Source organism: Aricia agestis, chromosome 15 (assembly GCF_905147365.1).
Source record: "Aricia agestis chromosome 15, ilAriAges1.1, whole genome shotgun sequence".
In the NCBI taxonomy this organism is placed as follows: domain Eukaryota; kingdom Metazoa; phylum Arthropoda; class Insecta; order Lepidoptera; family Lycaenidae; genus Aricia; species Aricia agestis.
Window position 1 is genome coordinate 9,772,282 of NC_056420.1, and position 19,029 is coordinate 9,791,310.

A 19,029-nucleotide genomic window follows, 5' to 3' on the forward strand; every position below is an offset into this window, starting at 1 on the left:
TTACGCGCGCAATGTATTTTAAATTACCGATGAGACACCATGCCGAAATTACGTCGCATTATATTGTATTCGTAGCGCATTTCTGACGTAATCATGCCGAACTTCGGCTGCGTATTTTCGGCCTAATGTGTTTAGACACTAAGGTGTGACATATTTTATGGATGTCCCCTAATTACTGTGTATGTGTACAGAAGGGCGGTCCGCCCGGAGGTGGTCGGCGGGAGATCGCGGGCGCCGGTCGTGTAGCCGCGCGCGGTTCCCACACCACACACACCCACCTATTCACTGTTAACAGGTAACTACCACCATTACTAGTATTCATCACAATGTTATGTTGTTGTTTGTCATCAGTATAGTCACTTGTGACCTAATCGAACTGCCATTTTGGCAGTCGATTTTTGTCGATTCTAAAGGCTTTAATCACCAAGTGAATCCACCATATTACATTGATAACACATCATATTCAAATAGAACTTGGACTACAGTCAATGAAGGTCTTGAACCATAAACTAGACTAACGAACTTCATTAGGTAGGTATTATATCCAAACGAATTAAAACATTATGTGTATCAAATAAGCACAACCTTATTCAAAAACTAACCGCGCAAGATCTTCTTCGCAAACGTAAACCCTGGTAATAAAGATAAGTTATAAAATTGTTATGAATCAGATTTGGAGGACAAGAAGGCCCAAGGCTTCGCTCTGTGCAGAGATTAAATCAATCAACATTATAAGAGGCCGTGACAGACTGCCCTCCCTCGCCAGAATTTTATTACCCTAACTAATGGTATCTCTTAAATACAGCTCTGGCAAATATTAGATAACAATTTTCTTCTTCCAAGGCTCTGCTTAAATCTGTTATAATTTATATAACTCGATACCTATAATTTTGAACAGCTTGATATTTTTGATGTGGGACACCATTCTTTGGCACGATTTGCCCGGCCAAGTGTTGCAAGTGTCAACAACTGAGGTGGAGTGGCATGCTTTACAAATCTAATATTTGATTATTATAATCTAATCATTTTGTAGGCCTAACAGGTTGATTCGTCTAGGTTAATCCTTATAAAGTTATTGGACTTTTTTTCGCCTTAGCACTAAGCCGTAAACGACAAAAAAAATTTCAAAGCAATTTTTATGATGTATCAAATATTATAATGAATTTGCACACAACAATTTTGCAGTACACTTCAATTAAAGGCCGTTAACACCTCGCCTAATTTATAGCTAACATTGTCCGTCTGTTGTTGTTTTATTCCCTGAACGAGCGCTGAATTGCCTTAATTCAGTCTGTCTCACTGACCAGACACGTTAACAGTTTGTTGGGCTAATTCGCGTCGTTACTGCTGTAACAAGATGACTAAATTGCTTTGTGCTACATTAAATATTCAATCTTCCAAAGTGGTACCAACTTTTTTCATATTATTCAAAAAGACTAAAGTGGTCCAATAATGTTGTTTTTTTAACATACTTCAATTGGAAATAATTACTGTATTCAAAAGCGTTTTTTTTTTTCTTTTTCTAGTAGGCAGTTCACTCGGGGGGAGTTTAATATACAATGTCCGAAGACTTGGACTCGATCAGCGAGGAAGAACGAAGTTTGTTCCGACCCTTCACCCGAGAATCATTGGCCGCCATCGAAGCCCGCATAGCTGAAGAGCATGCCAAGCAAAAGGAACTCGAGAAAAAACGAGCGGAAGGCGAGGTAAGTGCTCACCGACAGACGACACGAACTACTATATATGTTTGTACTTTGTCCTGGAGTGATAGTGCTAACACACAACAATTTTACGACCGAGGGAATAATGCTAATTCTGATTTTTGTACTCGACGAGGACTGCTGAATGTTCCTCTGATGGTTATTTTTTAAACTATTCCAGAACGATTTGGGGCGGACGAAAAAGAAAAAAGAAGTAAGATTGCTTGTTTGCCCCTTTTACCTTCTTAAAGCTCGTTTTAGAACAAATAACAGCAAGTTATCGCTCGAAACAAATTCATTTACAGTGTGATCCGTCGAACGGACGATTGGCGAGACCGAGCTGCGATAACTTGCCCTGCATTATGATTTATGCATTTTTGAACACATCGCTTTGTCGGCAAAGTCGTTGAAGCATCAAAATATATCACAAGTTTAGCTGTTGCGCCTTTTGTTTCAACAGCCTGACTTTTTGTAGATAAAAAAAGGCTTATCATGTTTATTTGCATTACCGAATCGGGCGTCGCGACCCGAGTTGAACGGAATCCGAGCGCCGAATTAGAAATAGAAACCTACCCTTCTAAATTTAGTCCAAATTAATCGTGAGAGTTCCTAGATAACCCGAACGATGTAGAACGTGTAAAATAGCCCCCAGAAAGCATAACCTGACCGATCAGAAATCTGTTCAATGTGACCTTCGTGTAAATAGACCCCAGCAACAGAGAAGTCCCCGAAACACACTCGCACAGAGGAATCACGATCATCCCATCGCACACGATTGGCTCATACCGCATCATCTAGGCTGCTGTCATCAGGTCTGGCATGGTGTTAACACCTAGCTGGTTTAGTGCAACTCAACGACCTCCTATTTTACACTATAAATTAAGAAAACAGTATTACGAAGTATGCAAAATACTTGTGGCAGTGAGGTACTTACACAACTTGCAGCCGATAATTTCGGCAGCGATGTTAAAAATGAAAATGTGTGGGATTTGATTTTTTTATTATTTGCCATAAATATCTATGGCATCGCCAGCGTCATGTCAAATCCCATGCATTTTGGTTTCAAACTTCCCTATCGAAAATACTGAACGCAAGTTATCTAAGTACACACTTTATTCCTATAGAAGTTACACCTCAAAAAGACTTTAGTTCGTGAAAATATGGGGTTTCGTTAGCAATTCGCTTCTAGTTACGCCAAAGCGCATCCTAGTAAGACAGCAGCATCACGACGGCTTAAGCCACGAGCCATACTGCCTAGAATGTATTTGTATTCTACAGCATACACTGATCAATATTGAGTTCACTGACATTTCAGCAGCGAGGTTGAGTTACTTGTAACAACTGCTCAAATGTTTGTGAACTTAACTTTATAAGTTTGTCATAAAACAATTTATAATGGCCTAGTTGCATTTTTATTAACACTTGACACAATTTACTTTACATAAGTTTAAACATTTATGGTACACATATTTTACCGCCAAAGTTGAATCCTAAAAGGACGACAAGGAGTAACAAAGACGGTTTGTATTACAATTAAATATAGTACCTACTTTGATCAGGGTTGACGTAAGTTGTAAAAATATTGTCGAAAGTGTATTCCGTCCGTTCTATTGAACATATAGAAATTAATTAAAATCTGCGCCATATTTTACTCCAAATTGCATAATTATAGTATAATAATCACGCTTTACACAGACCAAACAACCGTTATATGATTCTGATTCTCACACCTTCTTACTTAGACGATATCGTCTAAGTAATAAGGCCAATTAGCCGAAACTTTTTCGTTTTCGCTTCGTTATAGAATCGCCGATCAAAATGTATGGAATTGACATAAGACGAGTCGAACGTCAACGTCATATTAACGCTTATATCAATTCGATACATTATCATCGGCGATTCTATAACGAAGCGAAAACGAAAAGATTTTGGCTCACCCCAGGGTGAGAAATTGATTTCTCACACCAGTGTGAGAAATCATCTAAGTGAGAAAGGTCCTAAAAGTTTCCTTCGATTGCATAAACCGATCACGCTTTATGCCACACTGCGCCAGTAAGTTCGCTTCCACTAATGGTTTCTCCTGGATGTAGGTGCGATATGATGACGAGGACGAGGACGAGGGCCCTCAGCCGGACGCGACGCTGGAGCAGGGCCTGCCCCTGCCCGTGCGCATGCAGGGCACCTTCCCTTTGGAACTCGCCTCCACGCCCCTCGAGGACATCGATCCTTTCTATCTTAATCAAACAGTAAGTGTATTTAGATGATTTTATATGACGCTAATTTGGCTATTTTAGAACAATTTTCCAGCAGCGACTAATTTAAATTCGTAAAAAAGATGACAATATGATTCATGAAACAAAAATATTATTTAGGAAATTTGCCTTAGCCTGAAGGCAGGATTACCTCTGTAATGATAGCGTACGTAAACAGCATATTTTCAATGGAATGAGTTTTCGCGAGATTTTCCTTCTCAACATATTTTCTATTTTCCTCTATACCTTATTATAATTCCTGACGTATCTGTTCACGACGTTATTTTGTTTCAGACATTCGTAGTCATAAGCAAGGGTAAAGATATCTTCAGATTTTCGGCAACGAACGCTTTATGGATACTGGACCCCTTTAATCCCATAAGAAGAGTGGCGATATACATATTAGTTCATCCGCTCTTCTCGCTGTTTATAATTACCACAATCCTAGTCAACTGTATATTAATGATAATGCCCACCACTCCGACTGTCGAAAGTACTGAGTAAGTATCCCGTAGCACTAGAACCTTCGATATACATTTCAACTATACGAGTTAGGAGTACCATTTACGTAGACTGCACGCTAGTTTCAAAATTTTAGTAATCAGATAGTTTTTAAAATTGTTGGATTGTAATTTATATTTGATTTAGATCATCGGTCGTAACTCGTAGGTTTTTATAATCCCTTGATAGATTCCAGTATATGAACATAATTTTTGGAAGTCCAAAATGTTTTTGCATCGTTTATAATTTTGTTTACTCTACCTTGTTTATGGAAAATCGTGCTTAACCTCGAGCAATGTACGAGCTTAAATAGTATTAAGCAGAACAATTCTTTGAAAGTAATCGATATCTGACTCAGTCTGCATTATGTAACTACTTCATTGCGGAATACTGAAAGTTTTCGTAGGTATCAGAAACCACACAGAACATTTTGAGTGATCGTAGCCCATTTTGGTTTTCGCGACACAACGATTGGATCCCTCGCAATTTTGCAACTAGAGTTCATTACGAGTCTTCCACCTTTTATGATTTTTGATTGAAATTGTTTATTACTGTACATAACACGACCTACTTACTCATCTAGTCATAGGTGTACTTAGATACTCTATATTGCCATATTATTTGTAACCTAGCTATAGTTTTACTCCTAGTATTATTTTATGTGACATTGTTGTTTTATCGAGCGGCGTTCCACAATGGAGGTGAATTTTTCCAGAGTTATCTTTACCGGCATCTACACCTTTGAATCGGCGGTGAAAGTAATGGCCAGGGGTTTCATACTACAGCCATTCACATACCTTAGAGATGCATGGAATTGGCTTGACTTCGTAGTTATAGCTTTAGCGTGAGTAGTAGACATTTTTATTACGATTACGTAGACCGAACTGATGATATTTAAATTGTAGATTTTCGTCGTTATTTCAATGTCTATAATAGTTCAATAGAAAATTATATAAGTTAGATTTTTGTTTCTCTACCGATCAATAAAATGTTTTATACGTCAAGACGAGATTTAGGTGTCGAATACTACTAAGTGATACTGTAACATTTTGTTTAGAGATTATAGCGGTAGATAGATATATTAACCTAGCGGTGGTTGTTGTGGGTGTGTTTGCAGTTATGTGACGATGGGCATAGATCTCGGCAACTTGGCCGCTCTCAGAACGTTCAGAGTCTTACGAGCTTTGAAGACTGTGGCCATCGTACCGGGTAATTTATTTGTAATTATTCTATACCTAGCTATAATAGATAAAAATCCATAGAACGTAGGCAATATATTAATGCTTATAAGTAGAAATAGAAACTAGACAACTAGGAATTTATAGGAAACAAAAGAAAACAAAATTATGTAAGTACGATTTGGTTTAAAGCACACAGATTGACGATTTAAAATTTGTTTGCGTGTGGTTAACGTTAGACTTTAGTCGCATTAGACAGTAACGTGTAATCCGTCTCGCAGGTTTGAAGACCATCGTCGGAGCCGTAATAGAGTCCGTGAAAAATCTACGCGATGTGATAATATTGACCATGTTCTCGTTGTCTGTGTTTGCGTTGATGGGATTACAAATTTATATGGGAGTGCTGACGCAGAAATGTATAAAAGTGTTCCCAGAGGACGGGAGCTGGGGCAATCTGACTGACGAGAACTGGGAAAGATTTTGTCAGAACGAAAGTAAGATTTACTACGTACTTAGAGTTTTTATCGTAGCAGCAATACACTGAATCTACCCATATTGTAATACAATTTGGTATTATGCATTGTAAATATAACGCTTAAACGAAAGAAGCCACTAAAATAGATTTAAGTAAACCATGCTTACCACAAAATGAGTAATATCTAAATTTAATCAGATTCAAGTAAACAAAGAGAAATCATTTTCTGAAATGCGATTCTCAAAATGTTAACATTCTTCAAAACACTAGAGTTGAAAGTTCGATAACGAAATAAAACTTAGCATCGGAAAACTGCAGGACTGCACCCCCAGGGAAGGATTTTTGTAACTTGGAATTTATTTTATTCCAGCAAATTGGTACGAAGAAAACGGCGACTATCCATTATGCGGGAATTCTTCAGGAGCAGGGTACTAATCTTCTTCTGTCTATTGTTACTAGATCTACAAATTATCTACTTTGTTTTATCTATACTAACATTATTTTTAGGACATGTGAGCCGGGCTATATATGTTTGCAGGGCTACGGCCCGAATCCCAACTACGGCTACACAAGTTTCGACACCTTTGGTTGGGCCTTTTTATCTGCGTTTCGTCTTATGACCCAAGACTACTGGGAGAATTTATATCAATTGGTAAATTATTGGCTTATTTATTTATTTATTTATTTAAAAAGGAGCAGACGGCCCTCAGGCGAATGTATAGCAACTCCTTACGACATTGCGATATATTTACCACAAAGCAGTAGGCTAATTTCAAATGAATTATAATTTTTTCAATGTTACCTTTTACTTTCCAGGTGCTAAGGTCAGCAGGTTCGTGGCACGTTCTGTTCTTTGTAGTGATTATCTTCTTGGGCTCGTTCTATCTTGTGAACTTGATCTTGGCTATCGTCGCGATGTCGTACGATGAGTTGCAGAAAAAGGCAGAAGAAGAAGAACAAGCGGAAGAAGAAGCACTTAGGGTAATTAAGCTTATAAAAATAATAACATTAATAAACTACTTGTTATTAAAATAGAAAAAAAGAAAACTTTCGAGAGAGTTAAATATTAAAGTAAATAACAATTTTCAATAGGAAGCAGAGCAAAAGGCAGCAGCGAGAGCGGACAAGCAAGAAGCGAGGGAAGCGCACGCGCGGGAACAAGCGGCAGCGGCGGAGGCAGCAGCATACGCCGAGGCCCACCCCGTCAAGTCCCCCAGTGACTCCTCCTGTCAGAGCTACGAGCTGTTCGTGAACCAGGAGCGGGGCGCCCAGGACGACAATACACGCGAGCGCATGTCCCTCCGTAGCGACCCCTTTCAGGACTCGGTGAGCACCCAGCCCACGCACAAGCCCACCGAATCGCACGAACCGGCACGCCGCCAGAGGAAGGTCAGCATGGTGAGTATGCAATTTACACGCGAACGCCTCACTGCCAATGTTTCAAACCTTTATTATATTACCTTTTATTTAAATTGTGATATTATTATTATTGTTATTAAGCTTTTAAGAAACGCTCTTAAAGCGTAACCTTCGAATCCTTACCTAAATAATATTTGACAGTCGTTTTTGTGATGTACTTATTTTCTGAATCATTGGCAGCAAGGTTGTGTCTTTTCAACTTGACTCCGCATAAGCTTGAGCTTAAAGTCACTTCAGCAAAATTAATATTCGTTCTCGTCAACACCCGTTTTATTTGATACATATCACATCATCAAGTTGAAAAGAATAATTTGAATAATGTTTCTGCTGAAGCTTTAATGTTTTGTTGATCCTTTTCTGAAATATTTACGTTAATGCAAATAAACAGATCGGCATCGTCTCATTTAGAATTTAGATGTGACTTGTTACCGTTAATTATATGATTAACTATTACCATGTTTTAGATGATGGTTTCTTTTATGTAAAGCTGGCTGGATGTTTATAATTAAAATTAGATTTTCTTTTTCTTATATAATTTCTTATGTATGTATTTTCACATTTATTTTTCAGATTATTCATTGGATTTATTTTATTTGGTTTCGAGGCATGCTTTTAGACGAACCTACCTACCATTTTCACTAAATCATTACTGTCATGATCATTTATACTTTTATTAACAACAACAGAATTTAACACATTGATCATTATTAATTTCTGTGCCATAAATTGGTTTTATAGATTATCAAATTTATTATTTAATCCTAATTCGTCAATAGAGTATGCAATATTATTAGCCTCTCCCCGAAAGCGTATTACCTCAAAACGCATGTTCGCGAATTTAGTTTTAGTAAACCTAGTTTTTGGACTCGTTCATGGTATGCACTTATCGTTTCTGTTATATTGCCTTGATCTCCAATAATATTTTATTTAAAAAAAACGTAATGTAGCTCTCAGATCCTTCCATTACAAACTTCATGCAAATAAGTAGCGATAAATAATATTGGAGAGCATGAGTCTATCGTCATGTTAGATTGTTTCTGACTTGTAAGTGTACGAACGGGCCAAGCTGATATCGAACGTAACACCGATGAAGAGGTAGGTTCGGTCAAGTTAATTTTTACTAAAATATTGAACTATTGAATAACAATTCCTCAATTTCGATGAGTAATATGCGGAGGCTTAACTGTTTGATAGAACAGTCTCATGACTTTAGATAAAGGCATGACCGATATCTATAGATGGATAGGATTAGTATGCGATATGCATGCCATTTACCCCCACATTACTTCATGTGTTTATAAACAAAAGTTACATGACTAACCTTTGCTTTCACATCACATTCCATTGCTTGTTTCCGTATCAATTTGTGTAAATCATTTGCAATAAGAGCCTTGTAGTTTGCATTAACGTAATTGGTACCACGATGATTTTCAAAAATTTAACTACAACATCTTATTGTATGATAAAATCATTTTGGTTTTCTCCTTTTTGTATTATTGTAGATTTATTTTGTCCTATATGTTACACTTGTTGCTGTTTATCTGCAAAATTTTATTCAAAATTGCGATGACCTTTTTTTCTTCTCGATCCTTTCCTTCTTGCTAGTAATTGTCTTACGTTAGAGATCTATACTCAAGATGATTTAAATCACTTTTTCTGTGTATTGAAGGTTCCCCACCCTGAACGCATTAATAAATATGGACAGTTATATGGGCCACTGCGCGAAGGCTCCCAGGTTTGTCCACTCCACATTGGTGTTTGTGTTCCCTATCCCCTAAACCTTTTAAAATATCTGAGTTTAACTTCCAATCTTTAAGTTTTATTACTGTTACCTTATTAGCGTCAAATTGTAACAATACAATAATTAGCAAAAGCAACATTTTGCAGCCATACCATTTTTCACAATACATTAAAAATTCATTGTGCAATTTGACTGTATAAACACGTTTTTGTTGTTTCCTACACTTGTATTTTTTGTGTGTTTCTTTTCTTATCTCATTTGTTTATTAGCACATGAAAGTATACTAGAACAATAACGTTTCCTACTAGAACTTTGAGAAGCTTCACAAAGCCTCTGCTATAAGTAAATTTTAAATTCTCTGAATTCTATTTAACTCGATCTTAATTGAGGAACCATGTACTTGAAATAACCATGTTTGATATAATTAGTATATCTCGAATCCAAATATAATGTTCTAAGTTTAAAGTCAAATATCAGAGAAAAATATATGTGATATTTACATACTTATTTTTACTCTTTTTCTTTGATTGTACACTCATAAAAAGACTATCTTCAGGCTTCGTTATCTCTACCTGGATCACCGTTCAATTTACGCCGTGGTTCTCGAGGGTCCCATCAGATGGCTTTAAGACCAAACGGAAGGTCGAGGTATCCACCGGGAGCGGACAGGAAACCGCTAGTGTTGTCCACGTATTTGGATGCCCAAGAACATCTGCCGTACGCGGACGATTCTAACGCAGTGACGCCGATGTCCGAAGAAAATGGTGCTATTATTATTCCAGTCTACTATGCAAATTTAGGTAAGAACAAACAATACTTTGATATCCCGTTTTAAGTTGTGCTATAACCTTGCAATAACCATAAAAACTGGTGCAACATTAAATTACTTCATAAAACTAATAACAATTTCAGTTACGCTAGTCCCTTACTCCTGATGGCACCTCCTATTGGACTTAATTAAGTCTCTCTACTCCCATAGCCGTTATTATTCGACCCTTATTATCCATTATTTGCCAACATCATAAAAAATCTCCAGGTTCAAGGCATTCCTCGTACACGTCACACCAGTCTCGGCTATCGTATACATCTCACGGTGATCTGTTGGGAGGTAAAGCACAAACGAAGGAAGCTAAACTCCGAGGTCGATCAGCGTCTAGGAATCACAGCGTGACGTCACAGCCGCATGCCTACGCACTGCCACGACAGGACTCCTCGCTCGCCTCAAGACCGCTGAGAGAATATGTATGTAAAACATTTAAATATGGCCGCCAAGGCTTAATATTTGGTTTAAAGCCTTGAGCTTTTGTAATAAATTTATTTATGCATTGATATTTTACGAAACACATTTTCTTTTCCCTGATAAGCCTTGAGCAACTTCAATAATCATTATATTTCCAGAATAGAGATCTGGTTACATTGCTGACTATTCTGTCATATTAATTTAAAACTAATCTCAGATCTCTTAGAAAGTGAACGAGTACAAAGGTTGTGCCCGACTAAGAAACAACTCTAAATGTCACAACTTTGTAGAAATTGTTCTAGAACTTCCCGATCATTAGCAGAGACCTCACCTAAATAAGGCGTTGTTTGTAAGAAACAACTTTAGAAACAACTTTAATGTCAGATATTTCATGTCAATTGTTAATGAAAACCTACGAAATGAAAACTAAATACAAATATAAGAATAGCGGCTTTTTTGCAAAGTAATATAATTCATATAACTAAATAATTAATAATTAAATAATTCATATAATTCATAAAACAAATAATTAATTTCAGGAAATCAGCACAACGGAATGTACTGATGAAGCAGGAAAAGTTCTAAAGCAATCTGGTGACAATCCCTTCATAGAGTCCTCACAACAACCTAACGTAGTAGATATGAGAGGTAAGGATACTATTAACGAACGAGACAAAAACGATTGCAGACATATTTAAACAAAATTAAAGTGATTTGCTATACTTAGGGCCTGTTTCACCATTTTCTGATAAAGTGCCGAATAGGCTATTCACAACTTTTTGACAGATTCTCCATACTTCATTTGTCAAGTTAAGTGGTAGGTAGCCTATTCGGCACTTATCACGAAGTGGTGAAACAGGCCCTTAGTGATTTGTAAGGGGTTAATCAACGGTATGTTGACAAAAATAATTATCAAAATAAAACATTAGCACATGTCTCGTGAAAAATGTATTAATTTAAAAATAAGATCGCGAACTTCTTCTAACACAAAATACTATGTTTTACAGATGTAATGGTATTAAATGAAATCATAGAACAAGCTGGAAGACAAAGTCGAGCGAGCGACCAAAACGGTACAGAGTTGATTAATTTCGTAATATTTTGATCTTGTTGTGTAATTGTCTATAACTCAGAATGACTTGTTGTCTTGTTGCATACATTTCATTTGTTGTTGTTTCAATGTGTTTAGTTATAACGCTTCTATAAAAAACGAAAATAAATAAGATGTTATCTGCTACTATTGTCATGCTAAAGTAAATAAACATGAAATTTATATTAACAGTTCAGAATCTGATTCACACACAACTCACACTACACTTAAACTACTGGTATTTGCTCATTATGCAAAAGCATAATTGGCAAAATTGACCATTTGTGGGTGTCATTTATTGTTCACTAAATATAAAGCACTTTAACGCACAAGCCTAAACATCACCCTAGCACTAAAATCCCACATATTTAGCAAAATGACTTAAGACAATATTAGTGTCTTATATATTGTTATAGAACATAATACATTTTATTATACTAGTTTATAGAAAAGACTGTACCTTCTAGGTGCTTCATTTCAAATAAAATGTATAACAAACTACATAGAACCTTAGCACAAACGCACAAACACAAATCAGTTCATCATCTTCATCATATATTTAAGCAATACATTAGAATTTCTTTTATATCTTAAATTATCCTTTTAATATCTCATATAGCTAGACCTTCATCATCTTTTTTTACATCATTAGCTTTCGTATAATAGAATCAGCATAATTATGCTGATGCTAAGTAAGCATGTCAAAATTACTATAGGGCCAGGTACTTATAATAAAAATCGTAGAATATAAGGTACCTGTGATGTAAATAAATTTTATTATTCATTTAATTTTGTAATAATTCTGCTGTAGTACTAAGCATATACCTTTTTAGGCATAGTTAAGTTTTAGAGAACTATATTCATATTTTTTGGCTTTCAATCATTAAACAACATTTTAGATCGCGTAGAATAATAAAATCGCAAATCATAATATTATAATTAGCTTCAAGCAGGCAGTTAGTTTAGAATGCCCTGAAATCTGCATTATTATATCAAGCCTGCAGAAACAAATTTGCTATTAAGCTTGCAGGCTTCTTTGGTCCGAAAATATTAAGATATAAAAAAATGCAAACGCTGGCTTAATAATATGTAGAGCTTGACAAAGCTTGTCAGCTCTATATTTATTCAGATTCATTAAAAAGCGGGCCTTAGCTTTAGCATGAACGAGAATCGTTTCTCCATAATCCACCTATGAATAAATGACAACCGGTCGTGTACAAAAAATATGAATATTAGTGCAAGAATCATTGGTCCCTTCGAATTTAGTTACGTAGTCCCCTAAATTAGTGACTCCTCTTGCCTTGATTGGTTTAGATAAATAATGAGCGAATACTAACAAAATTATTTCTCTCTCCTCACACACAAACACACGAACTACGGTAACGCGACACAACAGTGTCAGTGTACTACTTCCCAACAGCTGAAGACGATGAGGACGGACCGACTTTCAAGGAGAAGCTTCTAGAATGTTTAATGAAGGGAATAGACTTGTTCTGTGTGTGGGACTGCTGCTGGCTCTGGCTGGAGTTCCAGAAGTACGTGGCTCTGCTGGTGTTTGACCCCTTTGTAGAACTGTTCATCACGCTTTGTATCGTGGTCAATACTCTGTTCATGGCTTTGGATCACCACGACATGGACAGAGATATGGAGAAGGCGCTCAAAAGTGGCAACTATGTACGTATTCTTTTACGCTATTTTAAATACCTCTATTCTTTCTATGCACTGTACTTATGTATATTATCTATGTAAGCTATCACTTAATCCGTTTCGTGTTGTGTTTCAGTTTTTCACTGCTACATTCGGTATTGAAGCTATGCTAAAACTGATTGCAATGAGTCCGAAATATTACTTTCAAGAGGGTTGGAATGTATTTGATTTTATAATTGTGGCCTTATCATTATTAGAATTGGGACTCGAAGGTGTTCAGGGTTTGTCTGTGTTGCGTTCATTTCGTTTGGTAAGTTGTCATTTTCTTTTTAAGCTTACTAATTCTAAGTTAACTCCTAATGATTCACACACGCAACAAGCAATACCCAATGGACTTGCGCGGAAAGGTATACATATTACAGTATGTTATTTTAAATCACAAAATATCACCGTTCGGTTTACCGTCCACTTTGTCTGTTTATGTGTGATTTACGTGTAATTAAATATTTTCAGCTACGTGTCTTTAAACTGGCCAAGTCTTGGCCGGCGCTAAACCTAATTATATCCATAATGGGTAGGACCGTGGGAGCTTTAGGGAACTTGACCTTTGTACTTTGCATCATTATATTCATATTTGCCGTGATGGGAATGCAGTTATTTGGGAAAAATTACACAGGTTCTGTTTGAAAGAAAACTTAGTATTATAAAGAGTTAAAGGCTTCATTATCGATTCAGCTTCACACCCCAGAATATCTTACACAGGGCTTGATTGAACATTAATTTCATGACGGACCTAACCGTCTCATTTGGCTTTATAACACGGAATGTGTCCATCGAGAATGGATCCCAGTCACGTTATAAAGCTATTCCACGCAGCTTCTTATAAGCTTGGCATTCAGTAATTTAGATTGACTTGCAGCTTCGCTTCCCGAGGGTTTCAATGCCTCAGGTCGACTACTGATGGGATCTATGTCGAACGATCTGGCCTTTAACTGAAATCCGATTTTATGACAAATGAAAAGGATTCCAAAAGATGCAAAAGCGCTCTCACGAAACGATGAAAATGAAAACATAAATCCCACTCACACAGATTTAATCAACGCACACTTTTTGATAGGTTATCTAAGCACTCATTTGCTAATTTAGTATTAATTCGATCTAGAGTCACTCAAATCATCCATCGATCGATAGAATAGTCTGGTCATTTGAGTGATTACGGATCTCCAGAAAAGTGCCGCAGTAGCATAGGTGAAGCGCCGGTAAGCGAGCTTGTGTGACGCCTTGTTCCACAATTTATACTTGCAGCTTCGAGTATTCAAATTGGCAAAATCATGGCCGACCCTTAATTTACTCATCTCTATAATGGGTAGGACGATGGGTGCCTTGGGCAACCTGACCTTCGTATTGTGCATCATTATTTTCATATTTGCCGTGATGGGTATGCAACTATTCGGAAAAAATTATTTGGGTAAGTGGAAATTGGTGGGAGTGCTGCATGTTCGTTGGTGTCTGTTAACCTTTGCGACGAGAGCCCGTTCCAAATCTGGCAACGTCAATAGGTAATCTTATCTCACCGCTACGAGTACCCCTAACTCCAATGTTTTCCAATGTATTAATCTAAAACAAATAAAATTCTAAATCTGTAAGGCTCCATAAATGTTATAAAAAAATCGTACCCGTGTGTGTGGATGACCCTACAAATACATCCACATAGCTGGAAATGGGCTCTGCGTCGCATTAAATAGAATCTATTGTGTTTATGTGCGTCACACTGTTGTGCTCATTCTGTTAACTATTGGCGACAATCGGTGCTTCTTTCCAAGACTTCCAAGTGAGCTTAAACCTTCAAGTATGTCAATGTAACCCCCACCAAGGCGCCTCACTTGTGGGACACTTGTTGTCAGCTTTTCTGATCCTTTCAGTATGTAGGTACTTTACGAACTCCGTATTCAATCTCTCACCCCATAAGTAGTGTCCAAAGCTAGAGCATGCTAGAAATCTTATATACGTATTAATGTTAGCTAGCTACAGTATATTGTGATAGTAGTTTAGCATGTTTAGAAAATATTTTATTATTTGGCAGAGGTTAACCCCAAAATTTCGACGCTTTAAGTAATTAAAAAACGAAATATATTATTGATATTTATAATTTTATTTATAACTTAATATAAATTAGCTTTTTATAAATTCTACTGTTACCTCTGCATTTATTAAATATATTATATAAAACATAATTTATTACATTTTGTAAGCTTCATAGCTATATCGAGCTTCAATTTTTAAATTCTTTTGCATAATACAATCAAACTGTATTTGTAGCCTACTGATTACTTTTTAATGGCAGTCTAGCAATTCCCAGTATTAATGTATAAGTAATTTAACGATTGTAAATTTTTATTGATTGAAGCTTGATCCACAATAATTGCTAACTCAAATTCCAAAAATGTATCTTTTTAAATTTTTGTTTTGAAAAGACAGATTCTAACATTTGTATATCAAACAAACAGATTATGTGGATCGATTTCCCGACGGAGACCTGCCTAGATGGAACTTTACGGATTTCATGCACAGCTTCATGATAGTATTTCGCGTGCTCTGCGGAGAGTGGATCGAGAGTATGTGGGACTGTATGCTTGTCGGAGACGTTTCTTGCATTCCGTTCTTCTTGGCGACTGTCGTCATTGGCAATCTTGTGGTCAGTATTAACTTTTTTACTTACTTTCGAAAATTAGAACACGAACATTTTTGGCTTCAGTTTCTCCTTTATTGCCGTCTTTATGATTATTAAGTGCATCATTTAATATGAGTTGCAGAATGAATATCAGTCTTGAACATATTCCAGGTACTTAATCTCTTCTTGGCCCTGTTACTGTCAAATTTTGGTTCGTCCAACTTATCATCACCAACGGCCGATCAGGACACGAATAAAATAGCAGAGGCCTTCAACAGAATATCCAGATTTCAGGATTGGGTAAAGAAGAACATCGCAGACATGTTGAAGATGCTCAAGAATAAGCTCACGAACCAAATAGCCATACACGCTCCCGGTAAGATTGCAGCCAGATTGTTGTGGCATGTTACCTGTTGTGTATAATTAAAGAATAAAGAGTGGTATTAAACCTGCCAACATCCAATAGAGATCATAGAAAAATCCTTTGTATTGAGTGAGGCTTGAGAATCATCTTGCTAACTTTGAAAAATTTGCGCTAAAATGTACGTACAGGCTGATATGGAGTATCAGTTAGAGTCAGTAAATTATAGTATTGTAATTACATGCCTCACAAGAAGTGTCATTAATAATTGTAACATAAGATAAATCATTCATGAAATCTAGACCTTTTCCCTGTGTACCATATTTGTTATTGGGTACTTTTATTAAACTCCTTATTCTGTTGATTTCTCTTAACAAAAACTCAAATAAGTATGTAGTACCCGATACGTAAAATTCATGCTCAGCTAAAGTGTCTAACTTAATAGCATGTTTGTATTTCATATATTTTAATATACCATTAAATTTGTTTAAACCGATTCTAAGCAAAATTTTCTATTAACTTAATCATTCGTCAAATAAATAAATGGTATATTAAAATATAATAACCCTATTACGGTTTGTACACTGTGCGTTGCTTGTACTCTAGCATTCAAGTGTAGACCTACAGACCTGTACTGTATTAGAACCCCTATCACATTTTCCTATCATCCTTTGGTGTATTTGGACCGGTGTGTATTTATAATGTCGTGAAGTTAATCGTGCTTTTATGTTTGTTATATTAAGCTTGTTTTATGTTTCTGCATGTCGATTCCGGTGAGTGTCGTGATAATATTATCAAAATTGTTTTGATTATTTTATGTATTTATTATGTGTTTTATTTAAAACGATTATTGGATTTATATGTTTCAAAGTTTTAAGCTTTACAAAAATTACTTGAGAGATTAAATTACTGTATTAAAATTATTACTTGTATCAAAAATATTGAACTTGTATATATTGTCATTTAAATACTATAGTAAATTTTACTATCGTGTCAAAATTCACTTTCTAAGTTTTTCGTCCTGGTCTGATTTCTATGCTTGGATGCTGCGTCGACGCATATTGGGACAAACGCGCATTAGGCTTAAAAGCGGCTTTATGTGGCCGCTGTGTCTCCTCAGAACGAGTGGATAACGAGCTTGAACTGGGCACTGACATGGATGATGGAGTTCTCTACAAAGATAAAAAATTAAAAGACCAAGTGGAAGTAGCTATAGGAGATGGCATGGAATTTACGATACCAGGTATACAATTTGTCAGCTTATGATCCCATATGCCAATTAATCATTAATATAATTCGAACAATTGAAGATCACTATTTATCAAAAAGCTCTAACTAAATTGTTATTCCTAACACATTTCCCTACAGGTGACAATAAGTACAAAAAAGGGAAAATATTGATGAACAATATAAACGCCATTACAGATAACCATACTGATAACAGAATAAATTGTGAAATGAACCACCATGGATATCCAATACAGGTAAAGAGAAGTTTTAAGTTTATTGTAAAATAAATTACTGATAATGAAGTTAGAAGAATATTAATTCATATTTATTTTTCCATAGGACGATGATACAATAAGTCAAAAGTCTTACGGCAGTCATAAAATCAGATCGTTTAAGGATGAAAGTCACAAAGGGTCCGCAGACACAATAGACGGTGAAGAAAAGAAAGATGCCAGCAAAGAAGAATTAGGTTTAGAAGAGGGTAATAATAATAACAATATTATTAATGACAGCGGTTCTGTGTATTTGTTACACAATGTAAAAGTTTCCTTAGTAAAACATTTATACGTGACGAAAGTTCCTTTTTTACAGAGGTATTAGAAGATGAAGACGCCAAATCTAATGGACTCGGGGGATTAGACATAAAAGCTGTAGAAGGGGAAGCAGTGATAGAAGAAACACCATCGGACTGTTGTCCAGAGCCTTGCTACGCACGGTTTCCATTTTTAGCTGGAGACGACGAATCCCCATTCTGGCAAGGCTGGGGCATGCTTAGATTAAAGACTTTCAGACTAATCGAAAATACATACTTTGAAACAGCTGTGATAACAATGATTTTACTTAGTAGTTTGGCTTTGGTAAGATTGAATTGTTCCTAATGTAAGTCACCTTTTTAAGAAATCAAATATTGTTCACTAATTTATTTTATACTTTTAGGCATTAGAAGACGTACATTTACCTCATCGACCAATTCTTCAAGACATACTATACTACATGGACCGAATCTTCACCGTTATATTCTTCATTGAGATGTTAATCAAATGGCTTGCTCTTGGCTTTCAAAAATATTTCACGAACGCGTGGTGCTGGCTCGACTTTATCATCGTGATGGTAAACTATACATTTAATAAGTTATATTTAATTATTATGTTTATCTTTATATTACATTATTCAACCATTTAAGACAGTAAAATGTGTTTACTTACTTTGGAACACTTATAGACGTGTTTCTTAAAAGCAACTACTAAGAACCCGACAAGAAGAGGATTTTTTATGGAGGCGTGAAGTAATTTAGTTTAATAAATATTTAGTGGAATTTAATTATATTTAGTATAAGATAGCTATAATAATTTAGTCATAAACTTATGAATGACAAGTGGTATCGTTAGTTGTCCCTCGTAAACCACGGCGCAGTGATGGCGGGGGCCGATGATATTCCAGCATTCCGCTCGATGCGAACGTTGCGCGCTCTGCGACCACTCCGCGCGGTCTCAAGATGGGAGGGCATGCGCGTGAGTAGGCGCA

The 19,029-nt window shown here is 36.2% G+C and overlaps 1 protein-coding gene across 1 annotated transcript in view; it reads left to right on the forward strand.

The window, feature by feature from the left end:
• Window positions 1-19,029, forward strand: part of LOC121734368 (sodium channel protein para-like) — a 90,266-nt gene that overhangs the window by 64,603 nt on the left and 6,634 nt on the right. The window contains 27 exon segments of the mRNA XM_042124932.1: window positions 192-295; window positions 1,527-1,706; window positions 1,882-1,914; window positions 3,791-3,946; window positions 4,247-4,452; window positions 5,169-5,297; window positions 5,571-5,662; window positions 5,913-6,125; window positions 6,477-6,534; window positions 6,614-6,758; window positions 6,923-7,087; window positions 7,199-7,504; window positions 9,195-9,260; window positions 9,823-10,066; window positions 10,303-10,508; window positions 11,046-11,154; window positions 11,514-11,579; window positions 12,993-13,270; window positions 13,380-13,553; window positions 14,549-14,711; window positions 15,751-15,938; window positions 16,086-16,290; window positions 17,396-17,518; window positions 17,644-17,759; window positions 17,845-17,986; window positions 18,097-18,362; window positions 18,442-18,615. Coding sequence (XP_041980866.1) covers window positions 1,560-1,706; window positions 1,882-1,914; window positions 3,791-3,946; window positions 4,247-4,452; window positions 5,169-5,297; window positions 5,571-5,662; window positions 5,913-6,125; window positions 6,477-6,534; window positions 6,614-6,758; window positions 6,923-7,087; window positions 7,199-7,504; window positions 9,195-9,260; window positions 9,823-10,066; window positions 10,303-10,508; window positions 11,046-11,154; window positions 11,514-11,579; window positions 12,993-13,270; window positions 13,380-13,553; window positions 14,549-14,711; window positions 15,751-15,938; window positions 16,086-16,290; window positions 17,396-17,518; window positions 17,644-17,759; window positions 17,845-17,986; window positions 18,097-18,362; window positions 18,442-18,615 — 4,170 coding nt within the window. The 5' untranslated portion in view covers window positions 192-295; window positions 1,527-1,559.